Below are 26433 nucleotides of genomic sequence, written 5' to 3'. Positions count from 1 at the left end.
AATGTGAAAATTATTTAAAAGTCTAAAATGTTTTTTAAACAAAGTAGATAGAATGATTTTAAAAACTACATATTATTCTCTATTGTATAGTGCAAAAAGGGATCGTATATATAAAATCAAGTTATTTTGATTCAATGGAATGAAATACAATATTTATTCTATGAATTAATTTTAGAATCACATCATGGTAAGTGATTAATATCTCTATTGAATATTGTTCAAATGTGCCAAATAATGGATTGCTTCCAAGACTGTTCATAAATTTAAGCATGAAAAAGCTGGATTTTATTTGGCAAGGATAATAATTGTGCATTTAGCTTTCTGCTAATAAAAGGCATCCATTTTACTAGCATTAGTAAATATGTTTCAATGTTAGTTTCTGAACAAATTTTTAAGATTAAACTATAATTGAAAAGCCTTGATAGTATCTATTATGAGTTTAAGTTTACAAATAAAAATAATAACTTTCTTGCTTATAAGTAGCAAGAGTATATAATAACTAATAGATTTCAAGTCTGTCTAGTGGGAGAATTGGCTTTAATTCATATGCATACACACACCCACACACACATACACACACACACATGCACACAACCACACAATTAATAACTAGTTCCAGCCTATCAGTTAATAGGAGTTAATTAGAGAAATAACTGCTGTTTGTATTTCATTTACTAGTAAGTCATTGGAATAAGACAGATAAATGGGGAGTTAGAAAATTTGAGTTATTTATGCAAAAGAAAACTTCAGATGTTTACAACAGTCAATTTCCGTTTTTATCTTCATTCATTCATTTATCATGTATTTATCGAGCACTTATTACATGTACTCTGCTAGTATCTGGGAATACAATATTAAGCTAAAACAAATGAATTATATTCTAGTGATTCAGACATATAATAAATATTAATCATTATGAATATCTGATCATAAACTGAAGGAAAGGAAAAAGGTTTTATAGCACATATTACAAAGTTACCTGAATTGGTGTTAAGGAAGGCTTATTAAAGAAAGTGATAGTGTTACCGGGTTCTGAAGGATGAGTAGGAGTTTTTTAGGTGAAAAAGGTTAAGGAATAAAAAGAGAGTGAGCATTCCAGGTAAAGGGACCACATCAATATCACCTTATGACAGAAAGGAGAAATCTAGTGGGGCTGGAGTTCAGAGAGGTAGAGAGGGATACAAGATGAGTCTGGAGGTGGTGGCATAAAGTAGGCTAAAAGAAGGCCTTGTAGACAATTTGCAAATTTAAAAAGAACTCTTTACCATCAATGATGAGAAGAAAATGTTACCAAAGCAGTTGAGTGAAGGGAAAAGATGGTGTTGACTTGGCTTAAGGCGATGGCTATGTACAAATTCAAAACATATTTAGGTTACAAGTCAATAGTTTGGTGATAGGTGAAGATAAGATAGAGGAAGAGAAGAAGATATCAAGGATGACTTGCCCAGCCAGATGGATGGTCGTGCTATTCACTGAAATAGATTACACTAGAAGAAGGTCAGGTGCGAGGAAAGATTATGAGAGTCTTGGTTCTGATGAGGTGCCTTTTAAAATTGAAGATACTCATGTGAGTTAGCTTGATGAATCTGGAGCAAGAAATCCAAGTCTAAAGGTGCAAAATAGGCAGAATAGACTAGGCAGTGAGTTTTTGGTGACTGTACAAAAATACTTTGAAAAGGAATGCCAGAAAAAAGAAAAAATAGTTGTAAATTGAGACAAGCCTAACACAATGAAAACTCTTTGTAAAGCTAATTCTAGGAAAACAATAAATGGTTTTATGAATATTAGAAATTGTAAAAGCTGGGGTTTAGTGAACAGAATCAAGCAAAAAAAAAAAAAAAAGAGCAAGACCAAAAACTCCTGGTCCTTCAAAGCAATCCCTGTCTTTCAGGAAGGGGTAACTGAGTTATGGTTGGGGAGGTATCATGTATGAAACAAGAGGGGAAAAAGTATTTGAGAGGGTTGTGGGGGTGGCTGAAAGAAAAAGAAAGCAAGTAGAGTTTATGAAGCTTTCCCCATATTAAGATAACTACAGTAGGTTAAACTTAAATGTTTCTTTTAGAAATAACCAGGTTATCCCAGCCTATCTATCTTCAAACTGACACATGAGCATATGCAAGGCCAGTTTCACCATGAGATAAAATTTTATCATTTTATTTATTTATTTATCTATTTATTTATTTCTGAGACAGAGTCTTGCTCTGTCACCCAGGCTGGAGTGCACTGGTGTGACCTCTGCCTCCTGGGTTCAAGCGATTCTCCTGCTTCAGCCTCCCAAGTAGCTGGGACTACAGGCAAGTTCCACCACGCCTGGCTAATTTTTTTGTATTTTTAGTAGAAACGGTGTTTCACCATGTTGGGCAGGCAGGTCTTCAACTCCTGACTTTAACGGTCAGCCTCGGCCTCCTAAAATGCGGGGATTATGGGGATGAGCCAGCACACCTGGTTAGTTTCACTATGAGAGGAAGTTTAAGTAAACTCATGCTAAAACAAATATCATACATTAATTGTAATGTTATGAATATTCAAATAAAAACCCCTTTAGTTTATATAAAAACAAAGTCATACTTACGTTTTAATAAGAAATGCAAATCACAAATAAGTTACGATTTTACTAGACCAGCAAGAATTAAAAACAACAAAAAAGGACAATTTGATCTAGACCTCTAATTCTTAGAAATAAATAGCTATTTCAAATCTTCAGAGTGTCTAAATTTGCATTTTGGTATTCCATCTAAAATTTACTTAAGTCTCTTTGAACTTTTAGCTGTAAGAGTCAAATAATTCTACTTATTTTTGACACAGAACTTATGGGATTTGATCTTTAATGTCATGTGTTCCTTAAAAATTTGAGAAATAAACAAAGCCCTACACACTATTCTTTCTTTTTTTGTCTTGAAGGCCAAGATGTACGTTATTCAATTCCCTCTTGGCTTCAGAAGTTTTACTTTCTTCTGCATTACAAGAGTTAAATATTATTGGAAAACAAGGTGTATCACATGAACTATGTAGCACAGTATATAGATCTATGTAAGAAGTTGAAAGAACTCCAAAAGAACCACTTTTACATTTAGCAGCTATAAGGTTGGATAAAGAGCATATTCTAGAATCTACATTTGGGGTTATAGATTAAGGAGTCCCTGATACTTTCTGGTCTAGTAATTTTTTTCAAGTATCTCTCCAGGAAAAACTACTCACTCTTATACTGGCCTAATGGAAAAATTAACTCACTAGAAAATTCTAGATTTTGTCAAAATCTTTATCAAGTTTCTCCCTACAAGAAGTAAACAAAATAAAGCTTGAGAAAACAAAAGTGATTTCAGTTCATATAATACACACTTTTTAAAATTTTCCCTAATCCTAAGGATAATGTTGGGGGCTAGTTTTAGAATACTTACTCAGCATCAGGTTGTTTAGGAATGAATCAATAAATTTATGTAGGATATGAACAAGTAAGTAGTTCAAATACTTGTGCTATAAGGCCTAGAAGATTGGTTGGTAACTGCCTTCTTTAGACTTCAGTACCACCAGGATGCTTAATTGTCTTTTTCTTACCAAAAAAAAAAAAACATTCAAGGACCTGTATTCAGCATTTAGTCTACGTCAGTGTCAAGACAAGGTCTAACAATGATAAAATATGACATAAATAGATGGGAATACAATAGAAACAATCTTGAATCTATGTGTGATTTCAAGTATCTTATTTCAAATATGAATTTCAGTATGTTTGGTTTTAATGACTAGCCACTGAGGAAAACAGTCTGCATGTATTTAGCAAGGGTAGTATCTATCAATGCATCAAAAATATTTCTTAAATATTTTGAATAAAGAGGCAATTAAAAAAACTCAGCACGAAAAGTAACACTTGGCGTTCTACCTACCTAGATCGTATCTATCTAAATTCTCAGCAGCAAGCAGGAGACTCAGAAAATGCTGACTTTAATTACAAACTTTATTTGTCAATACAATTCACAGTTTATACATGGTGCATTCCACCATATGAATTTTCGGAACAGTTATTTGAGAAAATGTAGCTTTCATTCTAAAAGAGCCTGACTTTCTAAAATTTTGGTTAGAATTTTTTTTAACTTTATAAAAGTACCTTTTACAAGTTAACTGAATATTTACATTTCTAGCTTAAATTTAAATTTTGGAAAATAAGCATCTATTAGTTTGGTTTTTTTAATTTAAAGATTCTGGGTTTATTATTTTTCAAGACTGTAATCTGAATGCCACTTATTCAGATACAGCTCCCACCACCCCACACCAAAAAGTAAAAGAAATCAGTTTTGCAATTATATTTAGGGAAATTATTTTCTTTCTGCATTTTAAAAATTATATATATACAATGTACAGCAGATCTAAGTATGAAAATAAAGGAAAGGGTAGCAATTTACGGGGTGTATTTACTGAATTTTTTCTGAATCTTGGAACCATCCAAAGAATTACAGGATATAAAATTAAACTAAAAAGAATAATCAGCCTCTTTTATGTAAAAACAAAAAAAACAAAAAAAACAAAAAAAAAACAGCAAACTCTCAAAATTTAAATTGTGCTATAACAGCTTTTTCTCTAATGTCAGAGATGAATTATGCCTGCAATCTGCATTTTTCCCTGTGCAAAGTCACAGTGATCCCAACTTCAACTTCTGCCCTCACAGCCAAGTCACAACTCCAAAGGTACACCCACAGAAGGCGAGGACTGTGCCCTGCACTCACCACTGTGCCACCTCCTCTCTCTGGCAAAAGTCACCCAAGGAAAAGAAAGTTACATAAGCCTTTCATACATCAAAAAGCAATTAGAAGCTGGCAGTATACTGTTTATTAGCAAATACTTGTAACACATTATTTTGCTATTTTCTTTCCATCAGAATGATAATTCACACCCAGTGTTTTAAATCACCTCAAATAATATCCATTTTTAACAGTTTTCTTCTGTCAGGTCATTTATATATAGATAGATAGATTTTCTTCTTCTGACTTTAAAAAATGTATAGTTATTAACAAATGATAAACTCCAAATACTGCCAGGAAAAAGGGGATTGTTTGGGAGCAGCCAATTTTACCAGCCTGGTCATAATTACAGTGTATATATGTACCACTGGTACCTGAGTCAAATAAATACTCAGAGGGGCCACCTCTGCACCTCATTTCTCTGCAGTGCCTTTAACGCTAGGCAACGCTGAGTGTTGCTTCAATGTCCATCTAATTTGGCATCTATTTCTTCTTCGGGCATCATCACTTCAGTCATTTTACACACTGTTTCCAGCAAGGTATGGTATTCAAACGGGAGAACTGGGGTAAAAGACTGCAGAGGTGAGCCTAGGGGTGGGGGCAGGGAAGGAGAAACCACACATTAGCTAGAGAGGTTCTGTTTCTTCATAAGATAAGGCACTGACTGAAAATTTCTTAGGTAAAAGGCTGCATAAGAATTTCTTGTCATTTACAAAAAAAAAAAAAATGTCATCCATAAATGGTCCATATCTAGGCTCAGTTAGGTAGACCCTGAAAAGTTAAGGACTGATCCCTCAAAGCTACATTGTTACCAGAAACAATTCTAATTCATTCTGAGGCCTTATGGCACATTAGGGAAAGAGAGAGGAAAACAGTCTGGGCACAAAAAGGCATCAGACATTGCTTGTCATTCCACTCATCAAAGAAAGTGGACCAATCAACAAGCATCATCAGAAAGAAAGTGCTGGCTCGAATTCCAAATTTTCTTGATGGCAGATGACCATGATGGGTGTATCTATTTTGTTCCCCTTTGAGCTCATGCACAATTTAAAAAATGCTACCAGGAACAGTCATAAAGAGCATAGAGAAGTCCTCACCTATGGCTATGCCTAAGGTTCTTCAAAGAGAGGGCTATTTAATGTTCTCAATCACAGCAATCTCTTCGCCAGCACAGTGTGGTGTCAAACCATTCAGATAGATACTCTCAGTCTTCAGTAAGGGAGGCAAGACATCCCTCTCGCTGGTCAGGTGGTTCACTGACAGGGTCCTCCTACAAGGAGTCAGCTCCTGGTTGTGGTTTCCAGCCAGTTCTGCTGAGAGCTTCCGCTTGATGGAGGTGGCGCGCTGGAACTTGTCATAAATCTCCACACTCAGTCGCCTCCTGGTTTCTTTGAATTCGGCTGTGACGTTGGCTGTCCACTCAGCAGCATGTGCTCTGAACTCTCCTACCTGGAGCATACAAGCAGAGAAAAGATAAAGGCGATCAACATGCCGATCACGATTTTCTGTGCTTTATCTTCCATTCATTTCATTTTGGGATTTTAAAAAGAAGAGTGGAGTAATCTTTTGCAGCAGTGGTGGTCTGAGAATTGATGAAATTAGACAGGGTGTACATAGCTTGATTCTATATTATATAGATATGGCTCTAAAATTATGCACTTAAACTCTATGAATCAAATTATATTTCAGGGGCTCTAGATGTGCTTGTTTTTTATACAGGAACCTTGTTGAAATTTCTGATGCTGTGAAAAGGCAATCTATAGCTTTTTAAAAACACTTTGAGTATTTTTTCATTTGTATCTAATTTCAAGAAGTATTTGAATGTAGAAAAGACAGTAAGATATAATAGAAGGAGGAAGGCAGAATAAGAGTTTGCAATATGAACCCAGGTGACCTTGGTTGGTTCTGAAAACAGCAAGGCTGTTTGCTCAGGTGTGAACCTAGTTTTCAGAGATCAGAAATGGTGTGTGCAAGAGCTTTGTATCCAACCTCATATTAGTCATTTAGGAATTCTCTCTTTCCTAAATTAGCAACAAAATATTTTGTTTCTGATTTCAGAGAATGCAAAGAATAATAACTGGCAAGTCCACCTTGAGGCCCGATTGGGAAACAGTTAAGACCAAGGCACAGTTTCTCAATAAATGTTTGTGGAATCTGTAAAGTTACTCAAGCTGTGAGCTGCCATCTCCTCAACTGTAGAATAGACATCTTCACAGTACACACCTAACAAGATGGCTGAGCTAATGAACTTTACAAGCTGCAAGATTTTATGCATTTATTGTTATGTAGTTCTCTTTTGAGAATTAAAGAAAAAATTTTTGCCGTGTCCTAAGCATGTATATAACAAAGCATATATATATATACGTTTCTCTATATCTGCTTTGTTATATACATGTTATATGTGTATATATATACATTATATATATGCTTTGTTATATACATGTTATCGACATCTTTGACCTCTTTCAAAACTGTGTTCGTATGTTTGTGTCCGAAAACAGAAAATATGACCAATCCTATGGGAACCTTTAAAATCCTCTTAACTAACCAGAATTTCATAATCTAGACTATCGCTTGGAATGATCCCTATTATAGAACAACACCTCCATTTTCTTCTAGCACTTCTGGTTTCAGTTTCAAACCCACTGAACTCATTTCATAAGTAACACAGGCTCTCCGTTGCCTCACAAGCAAATAACTATGGCTCTGTTTAGTGTATTTAATTTTTGCTCTCTTGATTTTTGTTTTAAAAAATCAACATGGGAAATATAACTGATAGTGTCTAAATGTTTATACTTACCTGAATTATTGGAGGAGATAGATATGTACATATATTACAATATGATGTGTACAAATACTTGGAAAGCCATAGATTGTGTGTGTGTGTGTGTGTGTGTGTGTGTGTGTGTGTGTGTGTATCTGTGTACTCAGAAACAGAAATGAAACTTCAAGTATCCAAGGCAGGTAGGAGGGTGGTACATGGCAAATCAATTCTTTTTTATCCACGCATAATCACACATACACATTTGGGGATCTACTTTTTATTTTAACAGGACTTTGATTTCCTATTTATCCTGTCCTAACAAGAAATAATTGCTTGATATCTAGCAAAATCAAGCTTTCCTTAACCACTGAGGCAACTTATGGGAAGCTTGCTGGGAAAAAGGTGCTAAATCTACAGGAATTTATCCTGGAGATACTTATTGTTCCTATAAAGGACCCTGCCCATCTATGCTTAGCTATATAACTGATTACTAAACATGTAATTCTGTTTGGGGGACTCCCAGGTTAGAAAAGGACTCCCAGGTTAGGAAAAGACAGTACTATCAGTGATAACAAACACCCAATCATTCAGATTTGGCTCCCGGCAAATTCCATACGCACTTACAAATAAACCCTCCTACAGTTTATATTATTTTTCTATTTTTTACCTAAGTCATGTCTCAAGTCTTGGGGCACTGTCAGAACTGATGGAGCTAAAATGAGATCTATTCTATCAGCTTTATTTTGGTTACCACCAGCCTCTTACCTCACAGCCAATCTTTCATGAACAGAAGGGCTGTGGACTTTCACAGAACCCGCCCCCACTTTACTTTGATAATGGTCTTTTTTTGTTTTATCTTAAAAAATACTTTTTTTTTTTTTTTTTGAGACTGAGCCTTGCTCTGTCGCCCAGGCTGGAGTGCAATGGTGTGATCTCGGCTCACTGCAACCTCTGCCTCCCAGGTTCAAGCCATTCTCCTCCCAAGTAGCTGGGATTACAGGCTCCTGCCACACCCAGCTAATTTTTGTATTTTTGGTAGAGACAGGGTTTCACCATGTTGGCCATGTTGGTCTTGAACTCCTGACCTCAGGTGATCCACCCACCTAGGCCTCCCAAAGTGCTAAGATTACAGGCGCGATCCACCCATGCCCACCCTTATCTTAAAAAATACCTTTTTCATATAAAAGTAATAGGCTTTGTGTATCAAAATTCAGATGTTCGCTACTTACTTGCTAATTTTCTGTCTTTTCTAATGAGAATGTAAGCGCTATATACATCCTCAGCATCTAGAACCTAGTATGTAGCGCATTTCCAATAAGTACCTGTTAAATGAATAAATATATCACTAGAAATACACATACTCTGTAATCTCATACCACAATGATAGCAATTAGCAGTAGTATTTATGCACACATGCTATCAATTGTTTTTCTTCTATTCGTGTACACTAATCTTAGTTTCTGCCTCTTCCATCTCAATTGCCATCAATATTTTGCAAAAAAAAAAAAAAAGGTCAAAAAAAAAAGGTCTTACGGTACACACATTGTTTTGTACATAGTTTTTTTTCCTCATCCAATTTTAATCCTTTTTCCATGTCAGTACTCATTATTTCGCTCATAGTTTACATCAGCTGCCTGGCACTCCCCAAGGATAATGGCTGTGGCATGATTTAATCATTCCCCTATTGGTGAACATTTGGATAGATTTAATTTTTTTAGCTATTAAAAGTAACACTTCAGTGAATATTCTTGTACCTATATCTTTGCGAATGTGTACAAAGTATTACTGCAAGTGGAAACACTGGGTCAAAAGGCACGAGTATCAATATGGCTTGGCTGTGTTCCCACCCAAATCTTATCTTGAAATGTAGCTCCTATAATTTCTACATGTCATAGGAGGGAACCTGGTGGGAGGTAATTGAATCATGGTTGGGGGGTGTCTTTCCCATGCTGTTCTCATTATAGTAAACAACTCTCATGAGACTTGATGGTTTTATAAAGGGGGGTTCCCCTGCATTCACTCTCTTGCCTGCTGCCCTGTAAGAAGTCCCTTTGCTCTTCCTTGGCCTTCCGCCATGATTGTGAGGCCTCCCCAGCAATGTGGAACTGTGAGTCCATTAAACCTCTTTCCTTTGAAAACTGCCAAGTCTCAGGTATGTCTTTATTAGTAGCATGAGAACAAACTAATACAGATATTTTTTGATTTTGCAAACACTGTGAATTTTCTGTCTGATTTTACTGGAGTGGCAGAATAATGTGCTGGATCTAGACCTCTAAGTTTCAATCCTGGCTCCACCACATATTCATTGTGTATCTTAGGCTAAGTTTTTTAACTTCTTTAGCTGTAGTTTCTTCTGTGAAATGGGGGAAACCATAGAATCCTCCCTATAGAGTTGGTATAACAAATAAGTTAACACACTGAAAAGAGCAACACCAAGCACATAGCAGGCACTAGATACACATATAAATTTTACACAATCTCATGACATAGACCTGTATTGCCAGTGAGAGTTTTTTTTATTATGGGTGTTTACTGAGCACTATTTTTAGACTCAGAATTCCCAGCAGCCTGACCATTTCCTTTCTGCACACTTAGATGTAACCTCTGCATTTTTGTAGTGAAAGGCACTTTATCATTGGCACCTGCATAAAAAGTATTTTAAATATTTTAATCATCTCTCTATTACAATTTGAATCTTAAGTGGTACTGATAAGTTGGACAAAGAATGAAAACTTTTCTTAGATTTGACTGAATTCTCTTGAGAAGTTTCACAAAGTCACTGGGATCTCACGGGCTGCGCCTGGCAAACATACAGGAATCAGGAACATGTAGAGCTGAGTGCTTCTACAAGTTAGTGATTCCTGCCAATTGGGAAAAGGCTGAATGCAACAAAGGCTCAGACTTGTTGAAGTCCATCAATTATTATTAATACTTTGTTATCTTTAATTGCATTCAATTTCTGTCAGAGGCTGGTATTTTTGTCCAATTTTAGACACACATATCTATATATTTTTATCATTTCTCTAGAATTTCCAGAGGTTGGAAAGTAAACTCTGCAGGTCATAAGAGCTATAGTAACAATCTGTCAGAAATGGGGCAGAACAGGTCTGGAGAGATGAATGGGAGCCTCACCTCCCAGCTCTATAACCACATTCTATGTGCCCACAGCCATGCATTTAACCTTCTTTGAACTTCAGATTCCTTATCTATAAAATAGGGATAATAACCTATTTCACAGGACAAACAAATGAGATATATATGCAGCCAGGAGCTACATAATGATTTTTTTGGTATGCATATACAGCAGTGGTACAATAAAATTATAATAATATATTTTTACTGTATCTTTTCTATGTTTAGGTATGTTTAGATACACAAATATTTACCATTGTATTACAAGTGCCTGCAGTATTCAGTATAGTAACATGCTCTACAGATTTGTAGCCTAGGAGCAATAGGCTATACTATACAGCCTATGTGTATAACAGGCTCTACCATGTAGGTTTCTGTAAGCGCCCTCTATAATGTTGGCACAAAATGGTAAAATCACCTAATGCCACATTTTCTTAGAATACAGACCATCTTTAAGTGATGCATGACTGTGTATATATGTATGTGTGTGTGTATATATATATATATATGCATATATATATATCTGTGTGTGTGCATATCTGTGTGTATTCTCAAAATATAAAGGGCTACACAATTATTAATTATGATAATAGGTGAAGATGATAAAGTTTGCCAAAGGTACTTTAATTATTTATTACTTCTAAGGCCTAAATATCTTTTGCAGGAGTGCAGGGAAAATTCACACTATATAGAAATCTACCCTATAGCAGGTTACACTGGGGTGAGGATACACTGCCTCAATTTCCTAAAGATACTGAAAACAATACATTGACTCATAAAAGTATGGTCATCTTGGGAAACTCACTAAATCAATGATAGTATATGTTCCTTTTTTTAAAAAAAAATGTTTTCTTTCTTTTTTTAACTCTCTTTGTTTTGAGATAGGGTCTCACTTTGTCTTCCTGGCTGGAGTACAGTGGCACGATCATGGCTTACTGCAGGCTTGACCTCCTGGGCTCCAGCAATCCTTCTGGCTTAGCCTCCCGAGTTGCCAGGATTACGGTGCATGGCACCATGCCCAGCTAAATTTAAAAAAATTTTTTTACAGGTAGAATCTTCTGAGTTGCCCAGGCTGGTCTCAAACTTGCGAGCTCAAAGCTTGAAAAGCAGGAGAAAAGAAAGAGAAAAGCAGAGTCCCTCAAAAACTAAACCAAGGCAAGAAAGAATTAATTATTCACATTCCCCTGCCAAAAAAAGAAAAGAAAAAAATCTTGACCTTATAAGATTATAGCAGGGGTATCTAATCCTTTGACTTCCCTGAGCCACAATGGAAGAAAAAGAATGGTCTTGGGCCACACATGAAATATACTAACACTAATGATAGCTGATGAGCTAAAAAAAAAATGCAAAATATCTCATAACGTTTTAATAAAGCTTACAAATTTATTTTGCGCTGTATTCAAAGCCATCTCCTGGGCTGCATGCGGCCCATGGGCCATGGGTTGCACAAGCTTGGTTTATAGCAATGTAGCCATTATTCACCAAATAACACATAATCTCCTAATATACAGACTCATATATTTTACGGGTGATAAATTTTCTATTCAAACTTTAAAGATGCATTTTCTGTTTTCAAAGAAATTCAAAAATAAGTTCCTGAGAATATCACATTTATATAAGTAAAATTTTTTCTTAACAGAAATAATGCTTCTGGTGTTCTGGATAATTAAAACTAATCCTTGTGCATTAAAATCCTTTTGCTTCATCGGATTTTTATTTAAAAAACATCTTTCAGCAACTTAAATAGTATTTAATCTTCCTATAACCAAGCAATCTGCATTATTAAACCAAGCTGAGGACAAAAAGTGAGCACAACAGTTCCAAAAAATCACAATGAATGTTCCTACAGGTCATGTAATTTATGGAAGAAAGAGGTCTTTACTGGAATTTCTTATGTTCTTAATTTTTACATGATGCTCACAGCCCAGGTGATCTGATTTACAAAAGAAAAGGAAGGAAATGGAGTGCTATGCATAAGCAGGCAGTTGTTCTCTGACTCTACTGGAACTGTTCTCATCCACTTCACCAAGTTCTCTGTCCTCAACTCGCCGGATCTTCACAGCTGCAAATGGCACTGCTCCGTCCCTCCCAATCAGTGTTTGCTCTTAGTTTTCAAGTCAGCACACTCTCTTGGTTGTTGTCTTACTGTTCAGGTCAATTTTCTCAATCAACTTTGTAGCTTCATTTTCTTTTACCCTCCCCTCCTTAACTACCTTTGTTCTGCAGGGTTCTATTTTCATTCTCCCCGGATAATTACATCCTTCCGATGTTTCAATTACCATCTATTTGCTGATGACTCCCAAATCCATATTTCTAGGTCAAAAATCTTTACTGAATTCTGCATCTGTATAACTGACTGCTTATTAAGCATCTTCACTTTCGATGACTCCCAGGCATCTCAAACTTAACATGTCCCTAATTGAAATCATTTAACTTCTGGGGGTTTTTTTTTGTTTGTTTTTTTGTTTTTTGAGATGGAGTCTAGCTCTGTCACCAGGCTGGAGTGCAGTGGTGCAATCTTGGCTCACTGCAACCTACACCTCCCGGGTTCAAGCAAGGTGGGACTACAGACACACACCACTCCTGCCTCAGCCTCCTGAGTAGCTGGGACTACAGACACGCGCCATCACGCCCGGCTAATTTTTTATATCTTAGTAGAGACAGGGTTTCACCATGTTGGCCAGGATGGTCTCGATCTCCTGACCTCGTGATCCACCCACCTCGGCCTCCCAAAGTGCTAGGATTACAAGCGTGAGCCACCACACCCGGCCCATTTAACAGCTTTTTTTTGTTTTTGTTTTTTTTTAAATAAAAAAACTTTATATCATATCATGGTACCATTAAGTTTCCTAAGTTGAACTTCAATATAATCCCCTGCTCCTCCTCTTAATAATCTTATATCAAGTTCTTATTCAAATTTATTCATTAAATCAAATCTTACATCCAGCTCCAATTCTTGCTTATTTACCTCTTTTCCTCTCAATTCCTTCACTTCTTTCCATTCCTATTGTCAAAATTGTCGAAGGGTCTACCATTTTGTCTCAACTGTATTACTTCTGTGGTCTGCTAACCAGTTCTGCTGACTTAATTCCCTCTCCCCTCAAACGCATTCTCCACACAGCAGCCAAATTGCCCTGTAATGAACACAAATTGACCTAGTACTTTCTCCTGCATAAAACCAATTGATTACTGTTTCACTTACAATAAAGTTCCAACTCTTTAAAGTGGCTCATGTAATCTAGCGGTTACCTGCTGTTTCAGCCTCAATTTTAATTACCTTCATCTCAAACTCCACTTTGGGGGCCATCCCAAATGTTTCTTTTATTTCCTCAAAATTCTACTCTTTACCTGTTATTCTCTCTGTCCAGAACACTGTTTCCCAGTCCCTCTCTTAAATATTCCCTACTAAACTGGACATCCTCATGGAGCCATCTCTCAATCCCCTGGAATACATTAGAATCATCTGCGAGTTGTGCCCCTACCACTCTGTACTTTCCCAGCATTACTGCTCAACACAACTTATTACAATTATTAGTCTGATTGCTCTCCCGACTTCATGACGCTAGAGAGGATATGTCTGCCATATTCTATTCAGTATTTCCAGTGCCTAGAAGAGTGTAAGTAGTGAGAATGCAGTCAATATTTGTTGGACAAATAAATGGGTAAGTGAATAAAGGGCAAACAAATCAATCATATTTTTGATACACAATCCAGTACAAAGAATCTGCTTCCTGATTGACTGATGGGATAATCTTGATCCTCTCAGCAGGAAGATGCAGCCGGTGGAAAGCACTGACTCATAGCCATCTCTATTCATAGTAAAGGTCCAAAATATGTTTCCTCAAACTAACGTTTTAGTCATTGCAGAGACTCCTCAGCATTCTAAGAAGCCTATGATGCTAATATCTCATTCTCAAAGCGAAGAACGTCACGCCTATTGTATATATAGATCCTTTAAATCAGATTTTTTTTTTCTTTCTCCTTACCAGCCCTCTAACTCTTTTCACTTCACTCACCACTTTTCATGGCAGTAGCTCACCAGGCTATTCCAGAACCTGGGCTTTATCATCTCTACAGAATGCAATCTTTGAAGTTAAAGAAAGGTTAACAACTTCACTTTAGAAGAATCACTGACAGCTTCCTCTGCAACTATAAATATTAATCCTCTGATAGTTTTTCAGTGGAGCAAAGTCTCATTATTTCAGAGTTCAAGAATCTGCCTCCTTAATAATGGTTCCAAACCTTACAGTCCTCAGGTTATCTAACGTATCTCAAACAATGTCAAGAAGGCCCTTGTCATGGTGGTAACATAATTTAAAAACAAGCACTTGCCATATTTCAACATTTTTAGAGAAATTTTCCTGAAGTACATAAGATTGATAGGATATAGCCTGAGAAGGATGAAAGTTGTCTATCTAGAAGTTTGCAATTTGTGAAGTTTATAGTAAGCTCATTCGTAACCATAAAAACACTTATTATTCCATTGACTCCAGTCAGCTCCGTGGCTGATTTCATGAAGTTAAGGACCACTGCTCTATTTCTTATCAAGTTCAACCATCCTTCCCCTTTTCTTCCCTCTCCACACTATACTCATAGTGCTATGAGTATAGGAATTTAATAAGTTTAGTCTTCCCAACTAGATGGTAAGCTTAATGACGCAGACGATGCATTCTGTCAATTTCTTCTCCTCCTAAAAGTACCCAACATGGTAATTTGAATAGACCAGGCTCCTACACACGTTCTGACTGGTGAGAGGAATCTGTAACCGTTGACTGACACAGCCTTCCTCTTGTACAAAAACACTACGGAGCTTTTACATAAAGGTGATACTTGCATAGGTTCTCTACCAGGGTGTGTTGGTACAACCTGAAGAGAAAACAACTTATAAACCAATTTTAATCAGACAAAAATCTTCACGTCCTTTTATAGAAATAAATAATGTATAGAAGTTAATTCTGACCATGAGTTTCCAGCAAAGGAAAAGGTAAGTATATAAGAAGATATTCATTGAGACATGTTTTGAATAGCATAATCTTGAGGCTAATAAATGTCATGTAGGAGGTCAATGTTTATGAGAAACCAGTCAGCTACAGAAACCATTTTCTAGTACTATGGTTGTATTAAGTGAAGTGATAAAGAAAATAAAATTGTATTTTTACCAGCTGATTACAGCTATATAAAACAATGGATGCATATAAGCAAGGATATACAGAGTATACAAAAATGGAAACTATGGATTTTAGAAATTACCTATTGAGTATTGATTACATGCCACATCCTGGGCTTAGTGTTGGCTTTCTTGAGGTAAAAAGTTATTTAAGTAGTATTTATTAAGTAGTTATTTAAGTAGTATACTACTATTTAAGTAGTATTTTCATTCCCTTTTAAGTCTCCCTTTACTGGTGTTATGTAATACACAGCATATCCAGCCCTAAATAAACCTTGTGGAGGCAGCGTTCTCTATGGGGTGCTATTTATTTGCTCAACACAACCTAAGTGTCAGAATTGGACTTCGATTGCCTCTAGGCAATCTGATTCGGCTATCACAGTAAAAAAATACCTTGAAGAAAGAACATTTAATGTTCAATGTTGTAAAGACATTTAACAATGATTGAGAGAACTTGAGTCTGTATTTCCAAATAATAGCTCTATATTATTAATTAAAGTGTAATTCATTCTATTTTACTACACACATGTGTGTGATAAAGGATAGTTCCTCATCCTGAATTGCATGTTTGCATAATGTTTTCACTTCTTTAAGTTTCCTTGACTCTCTCTAGGTCTACTCCAGGTCACTGGAATAGTGATTTTCTTGTCACAAAAAGTGTAAGATGATTTAAAGAAAATTTTCAGTCTTTTCAGTTTGAAAAAAAAAAATTGACATTGCATTTTTTAAGTGTTTGTTCTTTATGAACTGCATTTCTAAGGAGATTATTTTCCTCCAAACAACTCTGCAAAATGCCAGCTTCCTATTTTTGCAAGAAAGTAAAGCCAATTTTTGAGGAACAGTACTTCTTGATTCTTTCTCTCTCTCATGTTTTTGAGCCATGCCTCTGTGACAGGAGGAGGTATCATCCTACCATAACTTTTGATAAGAGAATAGTGTCCAGGGTCAGTTTCATCTAAAAATGTCTTCTCCACATGGCAGAAATGAATGTCTCCCCACTAGCTGGGGTTACCTAGAATTTCACTGTTGAAGAGTAGCTAATACCCAGGAGGTTCTCCAATTTTAGATAACGCTGTTGCATGAGTCCTGTTTTCCATAAAATTCAACGATCACCATGAAATTGAGCCGGGCGCGGTGGCTCAAGCCTGTAATCTCAGCACTTTGGGAGGCCGAGGCGGGTGGATCACGAGGTCAAGAGATCGAGACCATCCTGGTCAACATGGTGAAACCCCGTCTCTACTAAAAATACAAAAAATTAGCTGGGCATGGTGGCGCGTGCCTATAATCCCAGCTACTCAGGAGGCTGAGGCAGGAGAATTGCCTGAACCCAGGAGACGGAGGTTGCGGTGAGCCGAGATCGCGCCATTGCACTCCAGCCTGGGTAACAAGAGTGAGACTCTGTCTCAAAAAAAAACAAAACAAAACAAAACAAAGAAAACAAAAAAAAAAGAAATTGAACATTGTCTCATTTTAAATATGCTGCTTAACTTATTTATATAAACTTAGAAAACTCCTCAAATTTAGACTAATTCTAAACAAAATTATTTATTTTGCTTAATTGTCTATTTCACTTTGACCTTCAGAGCCATCCAAAGCTTTGTCCTCCTGAACAAGTCTTCAGCACTTCTATGCCTTTCCATACATTAAAAAACCTAATATTCTCTGCTTCAGTTTTTTTTACCCAGCCTACCTTCCCCAACTCGTTGTGAGCTTTGAAATCCTCCAATACTCTTTATAGAGTTTTGATTTATGGTCATGCATAAAAGTGTAAAAAATCAAAATTTTCTAGTATTCTAAATAGTCCATCTCCAAAAGATGAGTGTCCCAACAGCATTATTGCAATTATTTGTAGTCAGCCACCTTAGAATAGAAATTTGTGGTGTGATTTGGAAGTGTGGAAACAGCAACTCTGCCACATGTTTTACTGTAAGACAGCAATTCATATTTTCTTTCTCTCAAAGCCCCTTCCACCAAGAATTCCTTTGACTCGCTGCCTTCCCATTCTCACTTTATGTACAAGGTCATTGATTTTCCCCTTGCAGTCCTACAATCTTGTCCTAATCAGTTTCTTCCTGTGGAGCTTACCCTGCCTTATCTATATTTTTCATTTGAGTTGGCTTTACTTTCCCTTCTCAAGTAATCCTCAACTGTCTATAAATAACTATCACTTGTCAAAGGTAAGCCAATCCCTGTCCCAGTATTATTACTAAAGGATTTCTAACTGAAGCTCTGTAAGGTTTTTCCAATTACCAACAACCAACTAAAGTATTGATAATACTTGTAAGAGTTTTGGCTTTTTTTTTTTTTTTTTTAGAAAAGATCCTATTCTGTACAGATAAAATCATTGTTTTTGATGTGGGTAGAGTAATAAAAGGAGAACCTTTTCCATCTAAGGGATGGCTTCAAAAGAATCTGAAGCAAAGCTGAGAATTTAGGATTTAAGAATGACTGTTTGGTAATTTTCTCTACCAGAAATAGAACTAAAGAGGTCTTCCTAATCTTTGACCAGGGTTTTTTCCTGTCCCTTTGACAGTGGGATTTTAATTTTAATTTGCTTTTCTCAGTGTTCGCATGTTTATATACCTTAATGCTTTGAGGAAAGTTAAATATTAAAGGTAGCTAGCTGAGTTAAAAACATCCCTCTAGTTAAATTTGTAAAAATAATTAAAAGCCTACTTTGCATTCCAATCAGCGATTGCCTAGACTAAAATTCCTAACAATTATCATTAATTCATTTTCTAAAGTATTGACATTTCATTGTATTGTTGAACTGTGCTGGTAAAAGGAACATTTCAAATTATTCTCTTTACCAACCAGGTTTAAAGAAAAAAAAACCTAAAAGGATTATTTAAGTATCATATTATCTTGACAGAACAGTACATGATGTTTTCTCTGGTTGTCAGAAAAGTATTTGTAATATTCATAAAGTCTCCTTAACCTAACCTGCTCTTTTTTTGGTTAGTAATTTCTCTACTTCTTAATATCACCCATATTAATGTAATTGTGTAAAGATTAATTACAAGAGTACTTAATCTTTTTAAATAAAGACAATGCCAAGAAAAATAATACTAAAATTTATAGCATGATTTTAAATCATCTTTCTTCTAAAAATGTCTTAAGTATGAAATACAGTGTTAATTGTCTTAATGATGAGGTGTGGCTGCAAAACTAAACACACTTTTTGCAGAGTAAACTCAACTTATTTTTGTTATCATATCTCTGAGTACCCTTGAAATTCTCTTCACTGCCCTGCTATTGGGGGTCCTTTAACAATCCATTTTATGAAGCGCATCCAAATTACACACTATCTTATTGTATTGCAAAGATGATAATATAGTTTGGATATTTGTCCCCACTCAAATCTTATGTTGAATCATAATACCCAATGCCAAACGTGGGGACTGGTGGGAGATGTTTGGGTAGGGGGCAGATCCCTCAGGTTTGGGGCTGTTTTCACAGTAGTGGGTTCTTGTGAGATCTGGTCATTTATAAGTGTGTGTCACCTCCTACCCAACTCTCTCTTGCTCCTGCTTTTGCCATGTGATGCGTCTGCTCCCACTTTGCCTTCTACCATGAGTAAAAGCTTCCTGAGGCCTCCTCAGAAGCAGATGCTGCCATGCTTCCTGTACAATATGCAGAACGATGAGCCAATTAAGCTTCTTTTCTTATAAATTACCCAGTCTCAGGTATTTATTTGCAGCAATGCAAGAACAGCCTAAATACAGATGAGGATACTGAATTTCAGAAACAATATGATTTGTGTACTTTGATAAAATTTCATACACTGTTATACGATTGAGTTATAGTAACTACATAGAGTTGATTCTTGAACAATATGCATTTGAATGGTTTGGGTCTTCTATGTGGATTTTGTTCTGCCTCTGCAACCACTGAGACAGCAAGACACCCCTACCTTTCCCCCCACTCCTACTAAGCCTACTCAACATGAAGAAAATAAAGATAAAGGCCTTTTTGATGGTTCATTTCCAGTTAATAGTAAATATATTGTCTCTTCCCTGTGATTTTCTAAATGACATTTTTCTTTTCTCTAACATATTTTACTGTAAGAATATGGTACATAATAATTATACAAAATATGTGTTAATCAACTGTTTATATTATCAGTAAGGCTTCTTTTCAATAGTAACCCATTAATAGGGTTTTTGTTTTGAGACGGAGTCTCGCTGTTGCTCAGGCTGGAGTACAGTGGCACATCTCGGCTCACTGCAACCTCCACCTCCTGGATTCAAGCAACTCTCCTGCCTCAGCTTCCTGAGTAGCTGGGACTACAAGCACCTGCCACCATACCTAGCTACTTTTTGTATTTTTAGTAGAGACAGGGTTTCACCATGTTGGCCAGGCTGGTCTCGAATTCTTGACCCTATGATCCACTCACCTCGGCCTCCCAAAGTGCTGGAATTACAGGTATGAGCCACCATGCCCAGCCAAGTAGTTTTTTAAGGAGTCAAAAGTTATACACAAATTTTTGACTGTTCAGGGGAGGGGGTCAGTGCCCCTCACTCCTGCATTGTTCAAGGGTCAGCTGTTATTTGTCAGGACAATGTGAAGACTCTACAAGTACCACTGATGACCAGAGTGGTGGTAGTGATGAGGTGGTGGACGGTAATCACCTGTTTGTTGTTCAAGTTCTCAAGATATTCAAAAAACACCAAGTCAAAAGTACCAACTGAATAAAGAGGTGGGCTGCAACCTTGAAGTCATTTGCCCAAATATGCATTCATTATATATTTAGCAAAATCAAAACATTTAATGATGTTTCAAAACTCATTCAGGAAACCTAGATTTAATAGTATTTATTTATAACAAAAGGGCATTTTATGTTCACTGCAGGAATACAGGACCAGCCCACTAAAACATGGTCTTGCTTTCTTTCCTTTCTCTCCCTTTTCTAAATAGTTCAGCCCCAAAGCAGTGAGGTGAGCAGAGCTAGTGTAGTTGGTTTTAGCCGTCAGTGCAGTTGGTTTGGGAGGGAGCCATGGTACCAGAGTGAAATGTCAGAGCCAGACTAGCATGAGAAGAATATCCACTCAAGGGGTGACAGCAGGGTGTGGTGTCGGGGTCTGAGATGGGTAATGAGGTCAACCCAAAGAGGGATGCCCAGCACAGTGTCAGAGACCAAGCAGGGTGGAGAGGGCGTCCCTGCAGGATTCCTGGTGGTGGCAGTAGCGGCAACTCAAGATTGGATTGGCTACATACAAGGAGACTGATCAAGTAATAGATTGAGAATAACAAGAATTAGAAGCTTAACCATGGATGAGAAAAAAATTACAAACACGAAAAAGCAGAAAACCAGAAGTAACCCTATTATGTCGGATTGGAACCGGAGATACTGATATGAATTCATGGTTCTCAAGATATATGGATAGATATAAAATAAACAGATATAAAAATATGTGTATGTATGAATATAAAATATATTCCTTAGCTCTGTCAACTGAGAATGTCTGAGAGCAGTGATACCCCCAATAGCAATAAACACCCAAATCTTTTTCTCTAAATATCATTGTCCTTTATCCACTAAAAGAAATCATGGCACTTTGGAGAAATGGAGGATTCAGGGCTAGGATAGAGAAACTGTAAGTTGAGTCTGGAACATCTAATGTGCTGGAGTATAAGGAATTGCTCAAGGAATAATGGGGATACGCCAAAAAGAGAAGTTTCAAGGGGCTCCCAGTGGCCAAGCCTTACACAACTTGAGGATCAAAATAAATGACTGTAACAGATTATAACCAATTGGTTGCTGCAGAAACCCATGAGTCTGTATTCACATAAATAATAAATTGATGGTTTGACGATGAAAGGGATAACCATAAAATCTCAAAATGCCTTTCCAAAAAAATATGCATTAAATACACTGGGAAAAGAGTAGGTTTCTGATGGAAAAGGCTGGCAGACAGCACCTTCTGTAATCTGATTAATATCATGAGTCATGGGATGAATCAAAATCCTGTATCATCTGATGGATGTAATGAGAAGAGCTTTTTCCTGTGCTACTTAGAGTTCTGTTGGGTATCAACTCACTTTGACATTTATATTTCAGTGGCACATTTGAGGAGATATATAATAGTTATAATTAAATGTCACTGTTTAAATTTCAGTAATAATTATAATTTTTCTAACTATTTAACCTAAAGTGAAGAGTATTAGATTTACACTAAAATCTTAAAATAGGTATGGATAGGATTAGATCTTCAAAATATCCTCAGAGAGCTCACACACAACATAGGTGAAGGCCACTGCTAGGCAACTCCAGTACAAACCTGTTTTCTTCATGCATTATCTAATCTCAGGTATGTTTTATAGCAACACAAGAATGAACTAACACAAATGTCTAGTTGGTAAAATCAAAGACGTACTTCTTTCTTCTAGATCTATGTATCTCCATGAGTTCCCCTTTTCAGATATGACAGCCATTAAATTAATCATCAAAATCAACTGCATGACGAAGCAAAATTGGGATTTGCTACAAGTGTGAAATCCAGATTTGAAAAAATAGTGGAGCATACAAATCACATTTCTCCTATTATGAATGTTTAGTGAGAGCAAAAACAGTTTTGTATTATCAATAAGTATAATTTAAATATTTTAGCACTATATCATACTCTTCATTTAACATTTGTATTTTTGCACACATTTTAAACATATGTCTAATATATCAGTACAGAAAGAGTAGTACATCTATGCAACTTATAAATATGCATTCATTGCAGCACAGGCTAAATTTTTTTTTACTAGTAATGATTTACAATAAAAATTTGGAGATCATAGGAGAAAAGAAAGGGGCTGATGAGAAGTAAGGAGGGAAGCAGGACATGTCATAGGGATGCTACTGTGGCGGACCAGGGAGATGAAAGTGGTAGTTTTGGAGATAGCAAAGCATGCATCCAAGTGGTGGTATAGAGACTGAAATCGGAGGAGTGCATTTACACGTTTTGTTCATAGAATTACTAGGACTTGTGATGCATAAGCCATGGGGGTGAGAAAGAAGACAACCTCAGGAATGACTGAAAGGATTCTGACATGAGCAACTGGATGAATGCTGGGTGACATTTACTAAGACTGGGACATTACAGGAGGACATTGTGTGTAGGGTTACTAAGATTCTATGTGGGTTATGTTAAATTTGAAGTGGTAAATAAGTGATTGATTTATAAAGTATTCCCCTTCCCAGCAGCTCCTGCCATCCTCTCGGGGGAGTTTCCATTTCTGTATCAGTGACTCACCTTCAGACTTCCCAGCACTTTAACATTTGCTGTAGGTCAATATCCACTCCCATGTTCATAGACTGGATCTAATCTCTGACTGCAATTCTAATCACTCAGCTGTTTTACTCTATTTCCACTATTATCCTATACTGTGACTGGATTGAGTCTTGTAGACAGTTTGTCCATTAATGCCTTAGTGAAGTAGTCCCCTTTCGACTCCTTCCTTCACTCCCCTATTCCCCTATGAAGCATTGTCTTTTCACTGTCCCAGGGCCTTATACATTTCTTCTTTAGACTTCTGTTCTAGTACTGTATCATGGCTACTGGTTTATGTCTATCATCATGCTTCCTGTTAGACCCTGGCCACAGAGAGCCAAAACTGTGTCTTATTCATCTTTCTATCTCCAGCACCAATCTCAGTGCCTGAAATGTAATGGCTGCCCAACAAAACTTTAAAACCCTGAATTGTGCAGATAAAAATAACTGCTTTTACTTTAACCTGTTTACCCTAAATCCATAATAATACTTCAATCAGACTTATCAATGTTCAGAAATCCAGTTCAATAAACTAGAGGTGGTTATTTTAAAATTTAAAGCCATTAAATCTAGTTTGTATTCGTATTGGAAATTCTATCCCAAGAAGTGACAGATTTCTTTTTTTTCTAGGAAGTCAAGGGAAAAAATTATTTAGGTTTCTTGGGCTAACGCATTCTCTGATCAAGTGAGTTACCAGAATTAGTGTCAGTGCAAGTTACAGATGAGCAGCTGGAGAGTTTAAGAGTGTGAAAAGGAAGATGAGAAGTGAGTAATAAAGATGTGAGGAAAAACAAGTCTTCACTTTGTGGTTCTTTGTTGCTGTTGTTTTTAGAGGTTAATGCACGTATCCCTAAATACATGCTCCATTGGTTTAATAATATCCTTATCATATTTAAATTCTGTCTAATGAAATGTGGGAGAAAATACTCAACATGGTTAAAGCAGATCCAGGAAAATGATTTTTCCAGTTTCTTTTTCAAAGGTGAAATTGCTTCTAGAAATTTATATTGAGTAAACTCTCCCATGTACAATTACATGGGTGTGGGTAGTTGACATTTATAGCAATCCTCTGAAATAACTGATAATCCACAGATGATCCAATGTTCACTTTGACACTGGATAAAATAAGATACCCGGGTAGCAAAAGAAATACGAAGCCCAAAGATATTTTCCAAGACTCATTTTAGATTGGAAAAAAAATAAGTAATGTGTATTTAGACATTTATTTCATTGTCCCTGCAGTTAGTCTTGTACTCCTCCTCTTTGTTTGCAATCATATCAGTTATAGACCATAGAATTTCTAGGAGGAAAAACACAATATATATCATGAGCACAGAAGAAACAGCTTTGGTTTAAGACAGGTTACTGCCAGCAATTCTGATCTTAGTTATAGCTGTGCCGTCTGCTTCAGAGCCACTGCCATTGTGGCTATCGGGTGCTTTAAATGTGGAAAGTCTGATTTGAGATGTGCTCTAAGTGTAAGATACACATCGATTTTGAAGATTTATTATTGAAAAAGGACATAAAATATCTCACTCATGACTTTTATATTAATCAGTTTTTACATGTCAAATGATAGTAGTTTAGCTATGCTATTCGGTTAAATACAATATATTATTAAAATTAATTTTACCTGTTTATTTTTACCTTTTTAGTAAGACTATTAGAAAATTTAAAATTACATATGTGGCTTGCATTTCTATTTTTATTGGAAATAGAAATATAATATTCTATATATAATATATAAACATATAATATACAAGTAACATATAGTATCATATATAATAGCATTATGTATAAAAATACTACATATTAATATATATTACATATAATCTATGATATATAGAATATATTTTTACATCATAGAATATACAATATTAATATATAATTTATATATGAATATAGAATATATGATCTAATATATAATAGTAATATATATTCTATATTAGTGGTTACTTTATAAAGTGCTAGGCCACAGAGCTCTTTCAACACTCTCTTTAAATTGGACTACTGTAAATCATGCTTTTATTCTTTTACGAATATATAAAAAATTTCGAAATCAAGAAGATAAACCAAAAGTAAAAGTGGATACGTATTTTGGGAAAACAATGTAAAATCAGAAATATCCCCCACCCTATTTCAACAAGTAAAAGTAGCAGAGAAAGTCTAATAATGCAAAGTATTCATGCACATTAAGTGAATGCTCACAGCTGCCTTTCCCAAACTAAATATAGCACTGCCAAATTAGTTCTACAGAAATGCTGTTCACTGTGCAGGACATGCCCTGTCTTACAAGTATGCTGCTGTATTTTAATTAACTTGGCTAAACTGTAATGAGGATACCTAAAAAACAGGAAGAAAAGACAGAAAATAAAATAAGGGGCAATGGAAATATTGTGGAGGTGACAGGAAGGCAAGGCTGGCCTCTCACCCCAGAAGAGTGCAGAGGCTCACCCTGAGCCTGGTGGAACAGATCAGAAGTGCCGTGGGCCTGTCTCACCAGCTGTGTCCACTGATAACTTATGAATTTGGAATTTGGGGAAAAATAATGCCTCTGAATGTAAGGATGAAATATGGGACTCTTCCATTGTGAAAGGAAATCAAAGAGCTATGCTTTAATGTCCTTTTAACAAATGTTCCTAAACAGTAAACTAAGGTAGCATGATGGACACACACACAGTCACCCTTTGCCTGTGGCCATCAGAGCTGTCCAAAGCATCTACTCATATTCCATGAAAAGTCAAGGACTGTGACAAGAGAGAAAATGAAATGGAACCCCTTCACTCCCACTGCTAGTCACCTCAGGCAAACTTTCATATATAGCACTTAGGATATCACTTTATGCTTTAGAGAACACGATTTGACCTATTTTTTTTTTAATCCATTTAACAGAGAGCTGTGTTATAATGGGTTTCTGTTAAACCTTGGTCTAGTTATTTTATGAAGCCTGTATTACATCAAGTAATAAAGGGGTAAGAAATACTCAAGGAGAGAAGAGGCAGAGGAGAGAAGCAAAGACAAATTCAAATGCCTCTCCTGGTGCCTTACCAGTATTACCGATTGCCTTTTAATTGGTATTAACTAAAAACATAAAAAAAATAAAATCCCCCCAGCTTCATTAGCTTCATTATCTCTTAGTAAATCCATGCTTAGTGAGAAGGAACTTTTTTACCTTTGTCTGATTTTAACATCTTCAAGGCTCATAACAAAGCTCTCAAAGGCTTTAACTATTCCCCAGTTTCTCTCTCACTAGTCTCCTTATCCTCTTTCTTTCAGATATAAAAGTTGGTTGACCATACGTTTTGAATAATGGAAGATAAAAACTTCCAGGGAAAGAGAAAGCAGAAGAAAATTAACCAGTTCATTTTTCTCTAG

The 26433-nt window shown here is 36.2% G+C and overlaps 1 protein-coding gene and 1 long non-coding RNA gene across 7 annotated transcripts in view; one reads left to right on the top strand and one right to left on the bottom strand.

Moving 5' to 3' along the window:
* The window catches only part of LOC116558934, a 51580-nt gene that overhangs the window by 4914 nt on the left and 20233 nt on the right, over positions 1-26433 (top strand). The window lies entirely within an intron of this gene.
* The window catches only part of KCNK2 (potassium two pore domain channel subfamily K member 2), a 214120-nt gene continuing 192624 nt past the window's right edge, over positions 4938-26433 (bottom strand). For 4 of the 5 annotated variants that reach the window (XM_032289229.1, XM_032289231.1, XM_032289227.1 and 1 more), the window contains exon 7: positions 5374-6182. In XM_032289229.1, the coding sequence (XP_032145120.1) occupies positions 5865-6182 (318 nt within the window). In that variant the 3' untranslated portion in view covers positions 5374-5864. Of the gene's footprint in view, positions 5322-5373; positions 6183-26433 lie in introns of those variants that run through there. The other variant, XM_032289228.1, reaches the window with a different exon arrangement.

Source organism: Sapajus apella, unplaced genomic scaffold (assembly GCF_009761245.1).
Source record: "Sapajus apella isolate SASKATOON/1434 unplaced genomic scaffold, GSC_monkey_1.0 scaffold22, whole genome shotgun sequence".
In the NCBI taxonomy this organism is placed as follows: Eukaryota; Metazoa; Chordata; class Mammalia; order Primates; family Cebidae; genus Sapajus; species Sapajus apella.
Note: the sequence above shows the minus strand (reverse complement) of the source record. Positions and strands in the feature narration are given on the sequence as shown.